Source organism: Oryctolagus cuniculus, chromosome 3 (assembly GCF_964237555.1).
Source record: "Oryctolagus cuniculus chromosome 3, mOryCun1.1, whole genome shotgun sequence".
Taxonomy (NCBI): domain Eukaryota; kingdom Metazoa; phylum Chordata; class Mammalia; order Lagomorpha; family Leporidae; genus Oryctolagus; species Oryctolagus cuniculus.
In genome coordinates, this window is record NC_091434.1 from 90422105 (window position 1) to 90441987 (window position 19883).

The 19883-nt window shown below is 39.2% G+C and overlaps 1 protein-coding gene across 3 annotated transcripts in view; it reads right to left on the reverse strand.

The window, feature by feature from the left end:
• RIF1 (replication timing regulatory factor 1) overlaps window positions 1-19883 on the reverse strand; it is a 77917-nt gene that overhangs the window by 25581 nt on the left and 32453 nt on the right. For 2 of the 3 annotated variants that reach the window (XM_008258579.4, XM_002712162.5), the window contains exons 11-21: window positions 19149-19251; window positions 18060-18233; window positions 17726-17836; window positions 15796-15858; window positions 15479-15579; window positions 14003-14089; window positions 13341-13411; window positions 12957-13137; window positions 10084-10191; window positions 9680-9829; window positions 1379-1478 (exon numbers count right to left, since the gene is read on the reverse strand). In XM_008258579.4, the coding sequence (XP_008256801.3) occupies window positions 1379-1478; window positions 9680-9829; window positions 10084-10191; window positions 12957-13137; window positions 13341-13411; window positions 14003-14089; window positions 15479-15579; window positions 15796-15858; window positions 17726-17836; window positions 18060-18233; window positions 19149-19251 (1249 nt within the window). The remainder of the gene's footprint in view (window positions 1-1378; window positions 1479-9679; window positions 9830-10083; window positions 10192-12956; window positions 13138-13340; window positions 13412-14002; window positions 14090-15478; window positions 15580-15795; window positions 15859-17725; window positions 17837-18059; window positions 18234-19148; window positions 19252-19883) is intronic. The other variant, XM_008258578.4, reaches the window with a different exon arrangement.

The following is a 19883-nucleotide window of genomic DNA, read 5'->3' on the forward strand; positions in this document are numbered from 1 at the left end:
TCATCTTTAGTAACACTGTTCCCTAATAGTATTCAGCAAGTAAGATACAAATCCTGAAAAAGTATGTAAGGAGTTTACTACTTACTTCTTGGTTTAAAGAAAAAGATTATCTTAAGGCAGTCTGATTTTGTATCCTTAAATTACTTCTCTCCAGGTACCTACCTATAAAAATAAACTCAGATTTCCCTTGCCCAGAAAACCATTTACTCCATTATTATCTTTGTTTCTCTCAAACAAATTCATATTCTAAGGTTAGAGATATCAGAGTTAACAAACTGTAAGATGGTGCTAATTAAAAACTAAACTCAAGCTGTAAAACAGGAAACCATCTCTTACTATTGAAGGGAAGTCAACCTTGTTCCCTAGAATCAGTCTGTCACACAGAAATGTGCATTGAAAACACCAGCCAGAAATTCCTGGGTAGAATATTGATGCTAAAATGACAGCCCGTGTGTCTGGGAAGGCAGCAGAGGATAGTCCAAGTGTTTAGGCCCCTGCACCCAAGTGGGAAACCCGAATGAAGCTCCTGGCGTTGGCCAGGCCCAGCCCCAGCCATTACAGCTGGAAGATTTTGTTCTCTCTCAAATCTTTGAAAAGAAAAATATAAAACTTAAAATTCCTGCAGAACCACAACCAAGGGACTAATTTCATCATTTTCTTTAAAATTTTCATGTCAATTCAACGATTACTTCAAGTCAAGCAAGCTTCCATATGGCATTTTCAGCAATGTTTTAAGTTTCTTGTCTAGGCCCGCGCCGCGGCTCACTAGGCTAATCCTCCACCTTGTGGCGCCGGCACACAGGGTTCTAGTCCCGGTCGGGGCGCCGGATTCTGTCCCGGTTGCCCCTCTTCCAGGCCAGCTCTCTGCTGTGGCCAGGGAGTGCAGTGGAGGATGGCCCAAGCCCTTGGGCCCTGCACCCCAAGGGAGACCAGGAGAAGCACCTGGCTCCTACCATCGGATCAGCGCAGTGCGCCAGCCGCAGCGCGCTGGCCGCGGCGGCCATTGGAGGGTGAACCAATGGCAAAAGGAAGACCTTTCTCTCTCTCTGTCCACTCTGCCTGTAAATAAATAAATAGATAAGTTTCCTGTCTAGATAACCTCATAGCAGATGGAATGAGGAAATCATTCGTCTTAGACAATCTACAATCTGTAATTAGTTATCTTTATGTCACAAAAATGAGTAAAAACATGTTTTTCTGAGAACATGCATGCAAGCTCCAAACATTAACTGACATGGTTTTAAAAAAATGATCAAGTCAGTAAAAAAAAAAAAATCAGTAAAATTAGATGGGAAAACCATTAGAATTCTTCATGACAAATGTTGGGTAGAGTTTATGAAGTACTGAGTGAACAAATACAGGTAAAGATGATACTTACATTTAACTTTGGGCTGATATTTAGCATTATACGGTGAAAAGTCAATGCAATCAACCATAACAGTAATAACATGAACGATCCTATCCAAAAACAACAAATTCTAGGGAGAAACAGCAAGCACCATAATTAGAAACTCAGGCATAGTATTAAACAGCAGTAAGAGAATACTGATATTTTTACTCCCACATACATAGTTAATATACCACTTATAGGTATAGGTTATAAATATTTCCCAGTTAACAGCTGTGGGCCATATACTATAGTCTATTCCTTAACATTTAATGAAAATAATTCAACTATAATATCTCCATAAAACTCATCGTATGAACTATGAAGCTGAGAATAGAAGTACAAGACTTGTCATTTTTATTCTTAAATTCCTCTTGAAAATCACCAATGTTCACTAAAACCAGAGGGAACAAAACATTAAAATGAAAGCTGTTGAGATTCTCCATACTTTCACCCTCCTCCCTCAATTCAACTGAAACAAAATATAAACAAAGCCACAGACCTATCAAAAGACTGTCTGAAATTTGGAATGGGGGTGCTGTTGAAAGGAGAAGCAGGCAAAAGACTAAGATAGCACTGTGAAATTTCATGAATGCAAGTCAAAGAGAACACCTCAAAACTGAGTTTCCACTAATGGATAATTCCACTAATAGAATCTGAGTAGCAGCATCACACTAAGTTTTTTGTGAAATCTAATGGTTATAAACAAAAAGCCAAATGGTTGATTGAAAGGTTGTCGAAATTAAAGACTCGTATATAATACTATTACCCAATGTTTCTACTCCTTTTATTCTACTAACTTCTATTTATCTACTGTATTATACTGATTCACACCTCTGCCTTGAATCTGCCATAAGGGTCAGAGGAGGAACACAATACACTAGTTTATCTATGAAAAACATGTGAAAGTCAATCCAGATGACAAGGCACATACACATGCAGAAAAGACGCTAAATTCCAGATACTTCTTCATTGTTCACAATCACAAAACAAAGAATAACTACAATTTGCCATGCAAGCCAAGAAACAGTTCTCTATTGAATAAGTAATTCTAGCTACCAATACTGTTCCACATTAACCTTTATTGGCAAATATACACAATCACGAGGAAAACAAGTACCATGATGAAGGTGTGCTAACTACCAACTTAATCCATGAATAAAGAGCCAGTATCAGAAACAAAAGAAAATATTCTAAAAGAGGGCTATCATATCCACTTGAAAGCATCCAATGTTAAAATGAAAATCTGAAAACCATCCTCAACATTTATACTGCCAAGGAATAGACAAAGTCAGAAACATCAATCTCCTAAAAGAGCAGCACAAAAACCAAAAGATAACACATGAACAGCTGCAGAAAGGATACAAACTCGAAAAAGCACCAAAACATCTAATGATAGTGAGAAACCCAAAAACCACTAATCAAGGCAATTTTTCTGAATTATTGGCACAGATCTGTATATTGATAGTCTTAGGCTACGCATGCTGCTCAAATGTTCAAATTCCAAAGAAGAGAATAGTCGAACTCTGAGAATAAAAAGGTAACACAAAAGAAAAAATTAGAACCAAAATACCTATTTGTAACAGGAAAAACTGTTAACTTGAACAATAACTTTGGTTTGCAAATCTGATACTCAGACATCCACATTCACGGATTAGGGAAGCATTATTAAAATGGCTACATTCCCTAAAAAGAATTTTCTTCAATTGAAAGGCAGAGTTAGAGAAAGGGAAAGAAGGATCAAAAGACCTTTCATCTGCTGGTTCATTCCCAAGTGGTCACAACGACTATGCCAGATTAAAGCCAGTTCAGAGTTGGGTCATTTTCCTTGCCCTACCCAGGGACATTTGCAAGGAACCAGATCAAAGCTGAGTACCCAGTTCTCTATCCAGCACTCATACACAATGCCAGCAATGCAGATGGCAGCTTAATCCACTATGCCAGCCCCATGGGGTATTTAATCTAGCCGTTAAGCTACCCCAAACCACAATGGACTACCTGGATTGATTTAAGTTTCCTGCCAATGCAGACCATGGGAGGCAGCCGTGATGTCTCAAGTATCTGAGTTCCTATTACCCATGTGGGAGATGGGGATTGAGCTCTTGGCTCATGGTTCTTGCCCCCACCCAATCTCGGTATTTAGGTGGGGGTTCAATCAGCAGATGGCAGTTCTCTTTCAGAAACTAGACAAAAAAAACTCAGAGTCTCATATTTATTTATGTTATCTAGGACACAGAAAGATTCAAATGAATTGAAAAATTATAAATCTTCCAAAAATTCATTAAAAATGTCATTTATGAAGACTGTACATTTATGAAGACTACAAATTTCAAAATTTTATATCAAAACAAACTCACATTAACTTGCAAAAGCATATCAGATCAAATTCTATTCAGATGTGTTAAGACTAAGACAACATTCTGGAAACGGCCCCTTATAGAACAATGAATTCTGCTAAACTTTATGTAAGAACAACCAAATTTATGATAAAGCTTGGGTTGAACTCATTGATGCTTCATGAAAAGTTTATGGGGACAATGAATCACAGCACTCAAATGAGTAACTCCTTTAAAAAGGGAGATGATGAAAATAGAGCCCACAGTGTCGGAATATCCACATTAATTTGTAATAATCTTTTTGTGCCCTAGTTGAAGAGGACAATTAACAGCAAAAACAAAAGCCAACAGAGAACTCTCAATTGGTTCAGTCAGATTACATTAAAAATGTATTTATCTGAAAGGTGGAGTGACAAAGATAGCGGGAGAAACATTCTTTCTCCTGGTTCACTACTTAAACTTTTAAGATTTATTTTATTTATCTGAAAGAGTTACAGAGAGGTAGAGGCAGAGAGAGAAGTCTTCCATCTGTTGGTTCACTCCCCATATGGCCGCAAAGGCCGGAGCTATGTCGATTTGAAGCCAGGAGCTTCTTACGGGTCTCCCACGTGGGTGCAGGGGCCCAAGGACTTAAGCCATCCTCCACTTCTACCCCAGGCCATAGCAGAGAGCTGGATTGGAAGAGGAGCAGTTGGGACTAGAACCAGCACCCATATGGATGCCAGCGCTTCAGGCCAGGGCTTTAACCCACTGCGCCACAGTGCCAGCCCCACTATTCAAACTCTTTTAACAGGCTGGGCTGGGTACCTGCAGGACCAGGAACCAAGAACTCCTTCAACTCTCCCACATGGGTGGGAGGAACCCAGGTATTTGGACCATGATCTGCTGTCTTCCAGGACCATCAGTAGGAACCTAATCAGAAGCAGCAGAACTCAATCCTAGGCACTGCAGTCACCCTAAGCAGAAGTAGAGCAAACATCGCACTCAACTGCTGTCAAACGGTCATGTCTAGACTGCCACAATTAAGAGCAGAGCTTTCAATGGGATCAAGATCCTGACACATCTTTTAAGAACTGTAACGGAAAGCCGGCACCGTGGCTCAACAGGCTAATCCTCCGCCTAGTGGCGCCAGCACACCGGGTTCTAGTCCCGGTCGGGGCGCCTGATTCTGTCCCAGTTGCCCCTCTTCCAGGCCAGCTCTCTGCTGTGGCCAGGGAGTGCAGTGGAGGATGGCCCAAGTGCTTGGGCCCTGCACCCCATGGGAGACCAGGATAGCACCTGGCTCCTGCCATCGGACCAGCGCAGTGTGCTGGCCACAGCGCGCCAGCCGCGGTGGCCATTGGAGGGTGAACCAATGGCAAAGGAAGACCTTTCTCTCTTTCTCACTGTCCACTCTGCCTGGTTTAAAAAAAAAAAAAAAGAACTGTAACAAAATGGACAATGGCTTTACCAAGATTCTGAAGACAAACTACAATCAAAGCAATGGCTACCAAGAGCTGGAAGTGGCCAAGAGCAAAGGTCATGGCAAAGTTTTCTGAGATGCTCAAGGCATTTTGCTCTCTGACCTTCTGGAGGGTCAAAGAAAAATAACATTTGCTTAACAGGAGAGTGTTTGGAAAAGGCTGCTCATCCCTCTTACAAACAAGGGCGATTCTGTTAGAGGTGCAACTGGAAATCTTTAGAATTCACTTTATAATCCTGACTTGGATCCTTCTGTCTTTTGTTTCCTAATGCTTTGTTTCCCACTGCCACCTAGCATCCCGTATAGGACCAGTTCAAGTCCCAGCTACTCTGCTTTTGCTCCATTTCCCTTTCTAATGCAACTGGGAAAACAGTAGAGGGTAGCCCAAGTACTTGGGCCCCAGTCACCCACGTGGAAAACTTAGATGAATTCCAAGCTCCTTGATTTGGCCCGACTCCAGCCACTGCAGGCATATGGGGAAAGAACCAGCAAATCCAAAAAAATATATCCTGAGACCAGTATTGTAGCATATTGGGTTCAGCTGCCACCTGGGTTTCCAACATTCCATACAAGTTAAAGAGTCCCAGTTGCTTCACTTCCAATCCAGCCCCCTGCTAATGGCCTGGGGAAAGCAGCTAAGATCTGTGTCAATGACCCAGATGAAGTTACAGGATCCTAGCTTTGGCCTGGCCCAACCATGGTGGTTCTGTCAGTCTGGAGAATGAAGCAGCAGATCAAAGATCTCGACCTCGACCCCCCCCCCCCCATAACTCTTTCAAATAAACAAACAAGTCTTAGAAGAAAAAAAAAAAAAAAACAGTGAGCTGGCGCCACGGTTCACTTGGCTAATCCTCCACCTGCAGCACTGGCACACCGGGTTCTAGTCCCAGTCGGGGTGCCGGATTCTGTACCGGTTGCCCCTCTTCCAGGGCAGCTCTCTGCTATGGCCCGGGAGTGCTGTAGAGGATGGCCCAAGTGCTTGGGCCCTGCACCCACATGGGAGACCAGGAGAAAGCACATGACTCATGGCTTTTGGATCGGCGTGATGTTGCCAGCCGTGGCGGCCACTGGAGAGTAAACCAACGGCAAAGGAAGACCTTTCTCTCTCTGTCCACTCTGCCTGTCAAAAAAACAAAACAAAACAAAACCCAAAACAAAAACACTGTGACCAAAATGTTTATCATAAGGATACGAGATCACTTCAACGTAAGGAAATGTATTAACAAGAGCTTTTATATACGTCAACAACGTAAAATGTAGGGGATGGATGGAACTCACTTATGAGTTTTAAAAAAGAAAAATCAAGCAAGACTGAAGTATATAAACTCAAATATCCCTAACGAGAATAATTCACGTTATAAAGATGTAATCCATCTATGAATTCAATATAATCTCTACCAAACAAAACATCGAGTCTTTTACAAAGTTTGATATGCTCTTGATTTTTTTTGACAAAGATACAGAGCCCTATGACAATCTTTAAAAGATGAAAACTTCTGTGGTCCAACTAGCTAAACTGCACATTCCATATGCACATAGGTTCTATTCCCTGCTTCTCCACTTCCAATTCAACTCTCTGCTAATATGCCTAGGAAAGAAACAACAGATGGCCCAAGTACTTGGGCCCCTACACCCACATGGAAGACAGAGTTCCAGGCTCCAGAATATGGCCTGGCCCGCCCAACAGTTGCGGCCACTGAGGGAGTGAACCAGTGGATGGAAGTTCTAACTCTGCCTTTCAAATAAATCTTAAAAAAAATAAATAAAATAAAATGATAAACAGTCACCCTTCTTGCCATCAAGTTATAAACACATTTATCAAATTAAGTATTCAGTGTTAGATAAAGGCCAGGGATAAAAGATATTGCCCCTAACCTCATAGGTGAAATAATGATACAGAAACAATTCTGAGACAACAGCCAAAAAAGGATTAACAAGGTCTTGTGATAGAAATTAACACGCCTCGCTTAAGAGTATAAAATTCTTAATGTATGAGTAAAACTAACACCTTTGGATTTGATTCTTGTTTATAGTCTTGTCTATATTCCCTGCTTCACAGTCACCTATCTTGTATTTTTCAACTATTTAAATTAAAAATGTTTTCCCAAACATTAAAAGAATAAAGAGGAAGAGGCAGGGAGAAAGAAATACCATATTCTTAGAATTGCATTGCTAAAACACATTAAATATGTTCTCTTCATATTTAAAAAGTGTAACTTTAAAAATAAATTAACAAAACTAATGAGGGCATTTCAAAAATTAAGAAAAATTTTAATTAAAGTTTGGTTGGGGCCAGCACTGTGGCGTAGTGGGTTAGGTTACTGCTCCACTTCTGATCCAGCTCTCTGCTATGGCCCTGGGAAAGCAAAAGATGGCCTAAGTCCTTTGGCCCCTACACCTGCGTGGGAGACCCTGAAGAAGCTCCTGGTTCCTGGCTGGATCAGCACAGCTCTGGCCATTGTGGCCAACTGGAGAGTGAACCAGCGGATGGAAGACCTCTCTCTCTCTGCCTCTGCCTCTCCTTCTATGTGTAACTCCTAATAAATAATAAATAAGTCCTTTAAAAAAAAGTTTGGCACAAAAAATGTTTAAGTCCATGCAGAGGAGTTTTCTTATACTGATTTTTTGTTTTTAAAGAACTCACAGGGGCCGGCGCAGTAGGTTAATCCTCCACCTGTGGTGCCAGCATCCCATATGGGTGCTGGTTCTAGTCCTGGCTGCTCCTCTTCCAATCCAGCTCTCTGCTGAGGCCTGGGAAAGCAGCAAAGGATGGCCCAAGTGCTTGGGCTCCTGAACCGGCATAAGAGACCAGGAGGAAGTGCCTGGCGCTTGGCTCCTGGCTTTTGATCGGCCCAGCTCTGGCCGTTGCAGCCATCTGGGGAGTGAACCAGCAGATGGAAGACCTTTCTGTCTCGCCCTCTCACTGTAACTATCTCTCAAGCACCCTGATATAGCTGCCAATTATCATTTATAGATTCAATCTACAGGATCATGGAGAGGCGAGTGTTTAGCCTAGTGATTAAGACGCTAAGTTAACACATCCACACCCTGTATCAGAGTACATGGGTTCTGATCCCAGCTCCAGATTCCAATTTCCAGGTAATGTGAACCCTGGGAGGCAGCTACGGGTTCAAGTAATTGCTTTCTTGCCATATAGACTAAATACCTGCCCCTGCCCCCAACCCCACATTACAGGATTCTAGGGATTGAACCTGTGGACAGAAGACAAAAAATAAATAGTTGAATATCAAATACAGATGGAATGATAACCAACGGTAGTTCCATTAAGATAATGGAAGCGAAAATTTCCTATTGCCTCATAATGTTGTAGCTCTCATTCTGTCATAGCATATGTTTGTTGTAATGTTTTAATAAATCTGCAATGCCAGTCTTATCGATGTATAGCACAACTGTGTACTAAATACCTAATGATAAAGCAATTATTTTACTGTTTTATGTATTTACTGCAGTACATCTCTAAAATATGTATCAGACAGAGACACAGAAAGAAACTAAGAATATCATCCACTTTTTTTCTCCCCAAATAGCCCTAACAGCCAGGGCTGAGCCAGGCCAAACCCAGAAACCAGGATTTCAAACCAGGTCTCCATATGGGTGTGGCAGGGACCCAACTACTTAAGCTATCACCTGCTGCCTCCTTATATGCACAATAGCAGAAAGCTGACAAAGAGCAGAGCCAGGACTTCAACCTAGGCTCTCCAAAATTGAATGTGGGTGTCCCAACCAGGGGTCTTAGCTAATAGGAAAATGAGTGCCCTTATAGAAGACTGTTATTTTAATATTTTAGTGTAAATCAGTATGCCGTAATATACCTCATACATCTGTTTAGCACATAACAGCCTCATATATCTATTTAGCACCTCTCAAATTATGTGACTGCCCTATTCCATCTAGGTGTGTAAAAGCACTGATGTTCATACAATTAAGTTGTCTAACAATGCATTTCTCAGTATGTATTCCCACCGTTCAGTGACCCATGTTGTGTACAGAAAAAATTTAATGAATTTTCTCCATTATTTCCTGAACAATACAGTATAACAAGTATTTACACAGGTTTCTTACTGTATTTGATATTATACAGGAGGACCTGTGCCAATTATAAGGAAATACGATGTCATTTTATACCAGAAGTTTGAGCCTCTTGTGGTACTCTTGTGGGGAGCTTCCTTAAAGCAGGTCTTTGTGGTTACAGAATGTCAACTCCACTTTTTAGGATGACAAATTTTGAAAATGATTATCAAAGAGCTAACAAATTAGAGAAAGTGAAGAGGGAAAGGCTATACGTTAATGCCACAAGTACAAAGTACACACAACACTGAAACAGCCTCACTACTAATTTTCTGAAACATGGACCTTAGAGCCCTAAAAACACAACTGTTTCCATAGCATTAGTAAATGAGAGCTCATCAAGTGTTATCTCCATTTAATTGAAGACAAATTAAAAAATGGCACTATTATCAAGAAAAAACTCACTATAAAGTCTTCATCTTCCATACTGGACATTATCTTGAAACAAAGTTCCTCACAGCACAAATTCTCTTCTGCTGTTGCCACCAAAGCTGCACAGCGGGCAAATGCTCTATATAATTCTGACCAAGTTTTAAGTAAGGTCTTCACTGTAGCCTGGTAAAAAAAAAAAAAAAAAAATTGTGTAGCTATATATCAAGCATACAACAACAGAATGCATCTTTAAGTTTTTAAAATATTAATAATGTATTACAGAACAGCCACCTCTGCCCATGAGATTCAAATTAATGAAAAATTCAATTTAATAATGCCACAACATCAGCAATTTTAAAAGGTAAAAAGGAACATTATAATAGGAGAATATTCAGAAGACCATATATTCTTCTCACACAAAAACAGTATTGTCTTACCACTGGAAATTTCTGTACTGAAAAAATATGGTTTATTGGTAAAGTCAATGCACCATAGATGGCACTAAAATTATGTTCTAAGGCATCACCTTGATTCACTTCATTGGTCTGAAATAAGAAAAATAATGAAGTTAGACACACTGTTGTAAATTGCTAGTCCTACTAAGTAATTTAGAAAGTAAAGCAGAACTATGTGCCCCAATTTAACATATTTAAGATACTTTAAACTCCTGTTGTTACCTGTGCTTGTGACCTGATTTGGATATATAATTTTTGTAAATATAACCAAGATGAGTTCATACTGGATTAAACAGACTGGTCACTGAATGGCATCCTCGTAAGAGAAGAATATTTAGACACAGCTTTAGAAGATACAGGGAATAACACCATGTGAACACAGCAGAGATTTAAGTGATATAGCTGCCAGCCCAGAATTGTCAGGGATTGCCAACAACCACTAGAGGCTGAGAGGTGCTAAGACAGATTCTGAGTTATTGAAAGATCCAATCTAACAACTCCTTAATTTTGGATTTCTGGCCTTCAGAAAGGTGAGAGTAAGTTCCCACTGTTTTAAGTCATCAATTCGTGGTAATCTATTGTCACCAGCAACCCTGGGAAACTAAACATACTATGTTTAAGTCCAAAGAGAATCCCAGAGGCAACTCCAAAATCTTTTACTCTTCATGCGCAGCATGAAGCAAAGACTTACATAAAAAGTTTCAGTTCTCCTTCCAGAAGTGGAAAGCTGTTTAGAAATGCTAGCCATTTTCCTTTCAAAACAGTATATTCAATGGTGTGCTAACTAAGCAACCAAAACAAGGCACTTTACAACATGAATTCTTTGGAGCCTTCATTTTGTGAGTTACAAATGAATCAGTACAGAGCATACATTCAAAGACAGAAAAAAACTCACCACCATGCATACCGAGTAACAGAACTTGTGCTTTGTGCCACGTTAATATTGCCACTTATTGAAATACTTAAATATAAGTAGTAGTTAACTCCTAATAGGTTGCTGACTTGGGAGACTGCTATCTGGTCTTAAAACCACAGATATATAGTTTAAATGACCATTATCATTCCCTGTTAGTAGTCAATGAACCCAAGATATAAATGTTAAAAATTTGCATGTCTTGAGTATGTATATTACAGTGTTTTTATTTGAAAGGCAGAGTTACATCCAGTGTTTCACTACCGAAAGGGCCACAACTTCTAGGCTGGGCCAAGCCAAAGCCAGGAGCTTCTTCCAGATCTTCCACGTGAGTGCAGAGGCCCATGCACATAGGTCACCCTATGCTGTTTTCCCAGGCCGTGTTAGCAGGGAGCTGGATCAGAAATGAAGCAGCCAGGACACAAACTGGAATCCATATTGGATGCTGGTATCACAGGCAATGACTTAACCTGATATGCCACAATGCCAGCCCTGCTAACTAGTTTTACAATCCTAGGAGGAGAAAACAGAACTGCTTAGTTCAAGTTCCAATTTTTGGAACTGGTGTTGTGGCACAGCAGGTTAAGCCACCACCTACAACCCCAGGACCCAAAACAGGCAACAGTTTGAGTCCCAGATGCAATGCTTTTGATCCAGCTCCTTGCATATGTTCTTGGGAAAGGAGTGCAAGAAGACGCAAGTATTTGGGGATCTGCCATCCACATGGGTGACCTGGATGGAATTCCAGATTACTGGTTTCAGCCTGGCCCAGAACATGTGACTCTGCCTTTCCAATAAACAAATCTTAAAATATAAAAAGGAGCTCTTGCTTCCAAGATGACAAAGAAAAAAGGAACAACAGCTATGCAAAAAAAAAAAAGGAAAAAAAAAAAAAGCAGCACTGTCATTTGGTACACAAACTGCAGTGTATTGAAGTGTGCTAAAGAACTAGGCCATTTAGAAGTTATTCGAGGTGACATTGTTACAGCATAGAGGGGTAAGCCCCTGCCTGTGATGCAAGCACCCACTATGGGTGCAATTCATGTCCCAACTGTTCCCTTTCCAATCCAGCTCCCTACCAGGGAGCCTGCGAAAGCACTGAAAGCTGGCCCAAGGCCTTAGGCCCCTGCACACATGTGGGAGACCCTGATAAACTCAATCTTTTTTTTTTTAAAGAGGGAACTTCCATCCCCTAGTTCACTCCCCAAACGGCTGAATCCTCTAGTTCAATCCCCAAAGGGCTGGGCCAGGCCAAACCCAGGAGCCAGGAGCTTCTTCCAAGTCTCCCATGTGGATACAGGGGGAGGCTCCAGGATCCTGGCTTCCGCCTAGCATACCCCAGCCATTGTGGCCATTGGGGGAATGAACCAACAACAGACGGATGATCCCTGTTTCTTCCCTCTCTATGTAACTCTGCCTTTCAAATAAATTTAAAAAGCTCTAGGAAAATAGAATTGAAGGATAAATTTTTAATTTTTATTAAATTTTTTAAAAATTATTATTCCAAACACAGTAGAGGGTACAGCCATCAAGGACATCTCCAAAGCAAATGTATCCAATGACCATGTGGTTCCCAAGCTGTATGTATAGCTACATTATCACAGGTTGTGGCACTCAGTGAGGAAATCAGCACTTGATCTTGTGAAGCCCAAAAGGACCCAAAACTACTACTGCAATTTAGATGTGCTGTTGATACCCCATGCCTTCCAAAACCTATGTAAAAGCAGTTTATTAGTCTTTAAGGGCTAAAGAAAAACTATCCTCAGAAAAGTAGAAATTACTACTATAATTGCAGGGTTGGGGGATGACAGAAAAGTTACCAAATCACACTAGATAGAATTTTATGTCTTCTATATAATTCCAAACTGATATTCATTTCTCCTTTAACAGACAAAATGAAAAAAACTAAATTCGAGAGGAAATATACAGATGTTTATCATACCTGATTAATCAATTCAGTTAATGGGGTGACTATAATACTCCACATTCTCCAGAGATGTTCCTTGTTATCCAACTGCTTTGCATTTTGATTAATAACATTTAAAACAGAGTCACTGAAAGCCAGTGGTGAAGTTGGACCAGAAAGCACACAGCTTACAAGTGTTTCCAGATTGAGAAAAAACCTAAAGAAAAAATTAATGCAACATAATCTACTTTTTTAACACATTAATTGTATGTTAAATTTCCAAGACTGCCAAGAATATGATTCCAAGTTCTTAATTCAATTAAAACATTCCAACATAATCATATACATACATTAAATTAAAAGAATCTCATTTGTTACAACCTTTGCAAGATAAACTTTCAGGTTTAAGTACCAACTTACTTTTCATCTGCTATACCACACTCCAGAAGATTACTGAAAATTAACTGAATTAAGAACAATGCTGGAGTTCCCTAAAGAAAGCAAAGAATGAAGTCAATCTTCTCAATTACAATGAATAGTATACTTGTTTTCTATAATCAGTTAAGTAAGACGATTAGTTTAACAGAAGTTTATCTTTTAGCATCTGTTAGGATATAACAATTTCCATACAATTTCCATAAACTATATACAAAAATAAAGCTCTTAATATTGTAATTTTAGTCATTCCATGAATATAAGAAATCTAGGAATGACATTCCAGACATAAAAAGAACATTAACTTACAACTTACTTGACTTGTAATACCTACATCATGCTGATATTAAGTACATTTTACATTATAAAGCTGACATTCCTAATCTTACCAATTTTTTTTTAACAGGGACTAGCACTTACTATGAATAAAATTTTCCTTCTGCAGTCCATAAATTGAGGAAAATATTTCACAATATCTCATTTAATTAACATTACTCTATTACTTCCTCCATCAGTTCTTTAAGTTGGTCAACAAACTGCAAATCTAAAATTTTCAGTTTCACAAAAGTATTTTTTAAAGAAAGGAAAATACCATGGAACTCTCATGTTTTTGACCATATTTATATCATTACATTCAAGATACTTGCATTAAGAATATCCATATTAGCAACCTGATATGCCGGTGAACCTAATACTTTCTGGGGAAGTCCTTTAACCGCAATTTCCATGAGGATCTAAGAAATATAAAAGGTTTTACAATAAATCAGCTATGGAAAAATCACTACTTAGTACAAGGTCAACTAGTGTTAACTGTATTTTAACTTAAAATTTCTCACAAGCAACATTCATTAATGTGAATACATTCTCATTCAAAATGACTAAATACTTGAACAATAAGGTTTACATTATTTAAAAGTTCAAATGAATGTACAGAAAAGTAAAACAAAGACCTTTATCATTAGGAATAAGCAATGCAAAGTCTTCTAAATTTCAAATACAATTCCATTAAACCATTAATTATCAGTGCAGTTTACTATAATTCTAACTTATTCAACCATTTTCTATTAATGAACCTTCAGGCTACTTCTTTTTATACTGCTTTAAAAAAATGTTGCAGTGAATTAGATACTCACTAGCCTCAAAAAAAAACAAGAATTTCAAAGGATTACTTGCTCAAATCAAACTTGAGTCTGCCTAATAGCTGTCCCAGAGTAGTACAATACTAGTACTAATGTGAACTGTGTAACTAAAGTGTCATTAACACTGAGAATTACATTAGTGAAAATAAGTCTTCACATATTCTTTGAAACAGACACTAGAAATATTTAGAGTCTGGCACATGGCATTCTATATGTACCAACTTATTTAATAATCAACCACTACAATTCATATTACAGATAAGGTAAAATAATGCTAATAAACAGTTGGGGAGTTTCAACTTAAGAGCCAATGCTATTAACCATTACGCTATATGGCCCAAGAATAGTACAGAAAAAAATCCATCTAACAGTACTGCTTGTTTCATCTGCATTTTTCAGAGCTTACTGTAAAAATTATGCACAATTTATACTTTCTTCTCCATGTTAAAAACATGTGCTTGATACCAAAGTCAATACCCAAGTAGAAGAGTTATTTTAGAAATGTATTCCAGTAAACCATTCATGAAGTTAAGCAATCTTGTAAAATTAGCAGACATCTGAGTTTCTTTAGTCAACTGTTAAATACACTTGATATAAAAAACGTCTGCCCAGAACCGGCGCCATGGCACAGGTTAATCTTCCAACTGCGGCAATGGCATCCCATGTGGGTTCTAGTCATAGTTCTAGTCCTGGCTGTCCCTCTTCCAATCTGGCTCTCTGCTATGGCCTGGGAAAGCAACAGAAGATGGCCAAGTGCTTGGGCCCCTGCACTAACATGAGACGGGGAGGAAGCGCCTGGCTCCTGGCTTCAGATCGGCACAGCTCCAGCTGGGGAGTGATCCAACAGAGAGATGACCTTTGTCTAACTCTACCTCTCAAAATCTTTTTAAAAAAATGTCTGCCCAACCAATTTTTTTTCCAAGTATCTTCAATGTCATTTTCAGAATCTGTTTTTAATATACTACCTGTAGATATTATACTTACCAATGCTTTTGAAACAGGAAATACTTCTGACTTCACTATGCCTTCCAAAGATTTTAGTAAAACAGTCAAAACCTCAGAACCTGGTCTCTCTTTTTTGTTACCTATCAAAAAGCAAAAAGGTATAGCTTCTAAACATGTAGGTATTTAAAGAGACCAATATATAATGAGACATGAAAATTAATTTCTTAATCAGTAACTGATTCGTTCAAACTAATGCCTGAAACTACAAAAATTCTTTAAAATGAATTTTATGTATAAAAGACAAACATTTCACTAAGTGCTATAAAAATCATTTGATCAGTATTTAAAGTGCTTACCTGATTCAGTAACTGACTTGACCAAGCCAATCAGCTCTTTCCAGATAGCACTGAGAACTGCATCTGTCAAACAAAATAAACTTAACTACTTTCAATGAACTACACATAACTACAAAGGCTGTTCCCCCCTCTTCTTTACACTAAAAAATTGGGTAATAATTTAAAGATACTATTTTCCTTATATTGAACCCATATAAAACACTTGTCATATACTGTATTTGAACAAAGGATTAAAACATGCTAATACAGGACTGTACAAGTAAGAGTAACTGCTGTATCTTTTTCCTACCATCTGTATATTATAAATTCATCTTCAAGACAAGGAATAACAATGACACAGAAAGGTACCTGACAACCAAAAGAAAAAGTTATGTGATTCATTTTCCAATCAGTTAACAGTGAAAGTGTGATTTTTAAATTTCTTTTCCTCATTACTGGATAGATTATACAATTTAGCAGTGTAGATACAGATGCTGGAGATACAGATGCTGGAGACACAGAGCCTGGGAATAAATCATAGTTCCAGTTGTACCATGTACTTTGTGACTTTGCACATGCTATTTACTTCTCTGTACAACCCAGTTTCCTTAGTTTGAAAACTAACAGGGGTTGGAGTTGTAGTGCAGCAGGTTAAGCTGTCAGCTCCAACACCAGCACTCTGTATGAAAGTTCTAGTCCTGGTTGCTCCACTTCTGATCCAGCTCTCTACTAATGCACCTGAGAACAAGGAGAAAATGACCAACTACTTGGGCCCCAGGGGGCCCAAGAATTTCAATGTTATTTGGGGAGTGGATGGAAGATCTCCTGCCTCATCTTTGTAATTCTGCCTTTCAAATAAATCAAAGAAAAAACAAAAACAAAGACTAACAGGGTTATTTCAGGAATTACGTAATGGGCCAGCATCATGGCACAGCGGGCAAAATTGCCATGTGTGGGGCCAGCATTGTGGCCTACACTTGCATCCCATATGGGCCTGCCTGCTCCACTTCAGATCCAGCTCCCTACTAATTCACCTCAGAAGGCAGTGGAAGATGGCCCAAGTCCTTGGGACCCTGCACCCATGTGGGAGACCTGGAAGAAGCTCCTGGCTTCTGATAAGCCCAGCTCCAGCTGTTGTGGCTGTTTGTGGAGTGAACCAATGCCTAGATGCTCACTCTCTGTAACTCTTTCAAATAAATCAACCTTCAAATGAAAAAAAACCGGGGGAAAAAAAAAAACGCTATCTGCAACACCAGGATGCAGCATGGGTGCCAGCTCTAGTCCTGGCTGCTCTACTTCCAGTTCAACTCCCTGCTAATGCACCTGGGAAAAGCATCAGAAGGTTGCCTAAGTGCTTGAACCCTTGCCAACCAGGTGGGACACCCAGATGAAGCTTTTTGCTTTGGACTGAACCTGCCCTGAAGGAGCCACTTGGGGACTGAACCAGCAGATGGAAGACCCATTTTCTTCCTATTAACTCCGACGTGCAAATAAATATAGAGAGCACTGTGGTGCAGCGGTTAAGCTAATGCCTGTATGCCAACATCCCACGTGGGTGCTGGTTCAAGGCCTGGCTGTTCTACTTCCAATCTACCTCCCTGCTAATGGACTGGGAAAGCAGCAGAGATGACCCAGGTGCTTGGGCCCCTGCACCCACATGAGACCAGGAGGAGGCACCTGGCTCCTCGAACTAGCCTGGCCTAGCCCTGGCAATTGTGGTTATTTAGAGAGTGAATCAGCAGATAGAAGACCTCTTTTTATCCATTTCTCCCTCTCTTAACTCTTTCAAACAAATAAAGTAAATCTTTAAAAAAATAAACGAATCCTTAAAAAAACTGAATATATATATTAGGCAAATGGTTAACAACCTGACCAATGAGTGGTATCACAAATATCTGCCAGATTCTTTTTAAACACAAATATGAACAAAGAATCTCTCCAAAATATTTACCAGAAGCATCTTTTCCAACTGCAACAAAGCTATCATGAACAGCAGTAATAAGTATATTTGCATGTTTGGAGAAAAAAGAAGGGCTGCTGATTAAGGGATGTTCAAGTGGCTCTAAAAGGGAGAAAATAAAAGACAATTATACAAAACAGAAATTTGAGACTACTTAATTTAAATTTTAATTTCTGAAGGTCTTAATAAATGTTTTATATTTATAATTTTATACTCATTTCACAAACAGTTACAGAGTATCTGTAGTTGTGGGGAAAATTAAATCTCATCTCAATCCACTGAGTTCTAGAATGGTTTAATAATGGAAATTATTTAAAACAAATACCTAAGCTCAAAACAAGTTTGTTTTGCTTAGCAAAATTCAAGACTTCTGGACCCAACAAAAAATGAAGTAACATCTCAAGTCCCAAAAGCTGAATGGAAGGAATTGCGGCCATTCCACCTAAGTTTGAGATCAAGTTCATCCGGGGAGTCACAGGAACTCCGTAAGTGGAAGCACCTTAAAAAAGAAAAACACAAAAGCTTATTAAATAAGCTTGCTTGATCTTAGCATTCCATATGCATATATTTTACTTCAATAGAATGTACCTTTAAAAATTTATTTTCAGGTGTGAATTTATACCTTGAAGTTTCAGTATTTACTGCACTGGGTCCCACAGCAGTACCTGGGAAGAAGGGAGTGACCTGTGCCACACACTAAGGACCACCCTGAAGAAAGCAGTGCAGAAACTCATCCTGAGATCCAAAAGGCATGGTGGCCTCACCAAGCCCACCCCACTACTGCTCTCTATTCTACCACTTTGCTGTTGGTTAGTCCACAACTGGCCAGCATTTTCCTTCTCTCTGCCCTCCTTCTAGGAGCCCTCCTTCAGATTCCTGTGCTTCCTTTCCCCTCATTTCTCTGTCTCTGAAGTACTCAAGAGTTACCTCCTCTCCCACTTCAAAATGTGGGCCCCTGCCTAGGTGGTATGCATTTCCTCTTACCCTGCTTCCATAGTTTTCTTATCCCAGACACTTGCTGAATTTTCCTTGTTTCTCAAAGAAATTAATTCCCACCATCATTAAATAAATTAGAATAAGTAAGGGAGGTGGGGCTCAGAAGACTTCAATATGTCTTTCTGAAATTTAAATATAAAAGATAGCTGCCATAATTTACAGTAACTAGTCACTTTAATGTTGTATAAACTAAGCAACATTTAAATCTGAGTTGCAACAGTTCATATCCTATGCCAGGAAAACATTCATCTTTTCCAACCTAAACAATGCATTTGTAGTCAATCACAAACTAAAATATATAAGGCTTATTTTTATATTGGACGAAATTTACAAGGAGCTTCATTTTGTGTGGAAAATACTAAACAAAACCTTCTCTAAGAGCCTCTCAAAAATAAAAAAACAAAAATGTTTCTCTTACCTTTGGTTACAGGAGTCATAGGACTCATACCAGGAGAAGTAGCTACACGAGAGGAAGTGCTAGAATCGATGCTTATTGTGCTCTGAATAAGAGGCACACAAACCTATTGAGGTAAAAGGGAAAATTTCCAACTGTAATTGTGATAATTTACAGAGTTCTTACATAACATAAATGCGCTTAAGAAGCCACATAAAGGGGCCAGCATTGTGGCATAGCAGGAAAAACAACTGCCTGCCATACCAATATCCCATTTAGGTGTCAGATTGAGTCCTGGCTGCTCTACTTCCAATACAGCTCCCTGCTAATGCACCTGGGAAAGCAGAAGAAGACAGCCCAAGTATTTTGGACCCTGCATCAAGGTGGACAGCCCAAATAATTTCCTGGCTTTGGCATGGCCCGCACCTGACTATAGCAACAATTTAGGAAGTGAATGAGCAGATGGAAGCTTGCTCTCAAGTGCTCACTCTTTCTGTAACTCTTTCAAATAAACCTTTAAAAAAAATGCAATCTAAATTCTTCTGACATATAGGTTGGATATCCTGAATAACACTGAAAAGTTTAAACTTCTTGAGCTCCTACACAATATTAATACTTGACCTCGACAAGTACACTAAAAATACTGTATTATAATATTCAGGCTACGAGCATAACATGTTTAAGAAACCTATTTCATGGTTAGACTTGGGTCCTATCCCAGGATATTTCATTATATAAAACACAGGTATTCCAAAATAC